The sequence below is a fragment of the Octopus bimaculoides genome, chromosome 7 (assembly GCF_001194135.2).
Source record: "Octopus bimaculoides isolate UCB-OBI-ISO-001 chromosome 7, ASM119413v2, whole genome shotgun sequence".
NCBI classification, from domain to species: domain Eukaryota; kingdom Metazoa; phylum Mollusca; class Cephalopoda; order Octopoda; family Octopodidae; genus Octopus; species Octopus bimaculoides.
In genome coordinates this window covers 88,947,506-88,948,971 of record NC_068987.1, presented here as the reverse complement: position 1 = coordinate 88,948,971, position 1,466 = coordinate 88,947,506, and the positions used below count along the sequence as shown (strand labels likewise).

Below are 1,466 nucleotides of genomic sequence, written 5' to 3'. Positions count from 1 at the left end.
ATCGACGACAACAACGAAAAAAGCACGTATGGAATAAATTGAAGGAAGCCATCTAAAGCATTCGCTGTTGACAATACAAAAGTTTAAGCAAACAGTTAGTGATATCCAAATATGTAAATATAAATCCTTACTTGTTTCTTAGAACGGAAGAGTCCCCATAGCAACAGTATCTGTTGAGGTGACCAGCAAAGAATAAAGACAATTAATACGATGATCAGCATCTTTATAACCTGAAATGAAAAAAAAATATTATAGTCAGGATTTCTAGAAGGTGACAAGATGGCAAACTCGCTTACACGTCGGACAAAATGTTCAGCAGTATTTCTTCCGACTTCTTACGTTCTCAGTTCAAATCCCACCGGGGTTAACTTTGCCCTTTGTCGCTTTGGAATCGATAAAATAAATTACTAGGAAGCATCTTATTCTGGGGAATATTGCGATCTCAGTCACTTATACACCGTGGAAACCGGGTAACCGGGTCTTCTGAGGCGTAGGAATCGAAAGAACGAAAAGAAAGGATAAAAGGATTTCTAACATTGCCATAAAATCTCACATTTTAGGTTTCATCGATTTATCGATTCCAGTACTTTAATGGTATTTATTTTATCGATCTAGGAGGGATGAGAAGGCGCGTGGCGTAGTGGTTATGGTGGTGCCCTCACGACCAGAAGATCGTGGTCTCGATACCCGAACTGGGTGATACATTGTGTTCTTGAATAAAACCCTTAATTTCACTTGGCTCCAGTCCACTCGGCTGTAAATGGGATGGACAGGCATCCCATTCAGAGGGAATTTTGTGATTTCGGTCACTTACCGCCATGGAAACCAAATAACTGGCCTTATGATTCCTTGGTCTCGAGGCAATAATGTCCAAGGCTAATTTTTCTTGTTGTTGTTGATGATGTATTTCAGTGGTACTTATGTTGTCGATCTCAGAAGGATGAGAGGCAAAGGATTCCGTCAGGATAAGATAATATTTAAAGGGTGAATACTCCCTGCAGTCATGAATGACCATTGGATTGCAACTAAAAAGTTCCTCTCTGAGGCACAAGTCTAAGCAAGATTGTTTATGAAAGGCTAGTAGTCACCCATGCATACCAGCCTCTCCTCCTCAACCCACGCATGTTATCCAATGGGAAGGCAAAGAGGCCGATACAGCTTGGCATCAGTGACGTCGCAACGCATTTCTACAGCTGAGTTGAACTCGAGCAACGTTAAATAAAGTGTCTTGCTCAAGAGCATAACACACAGCCCAGTCTGGGAATCGAACTCACTACTTCATGATTGTGGGCCCGACGTTCTATAAACATCCAATAAAATAATGAAATACTGAAAAAGTTTTAATCAGGTGAAAGATATTGTCCTAAATACTTGCAGGTGAGATTGATAGATGGAAACTGCGTGGATTTTCGACGTTTACACACACATACAAACACACACACACACACACACACACACACACACAC

General features: G+C 40.9%; 1 protein-coding gene across 1 annotated transcript in view; it reads right to left on the bottom strand.

Moving 5' to 3' along the window:
• Positions 1-1,466, bottom strand: part of LOC106870565 (QRFP-like peptide receptor) — a 73,878-nt gene that overhangs the window by 6,602 nt on the left and 65,810 nt on the right. Inside the window, exon 6 of the mRNA XM_014916691.2 lies at positions 132-230. Coding sequence (XP_014772177.1) covers positions 132-230 — 99 coding nt within the window. The remainder of the gene's footprint in view (positions 1-131; positions 231-1,466) is intronic.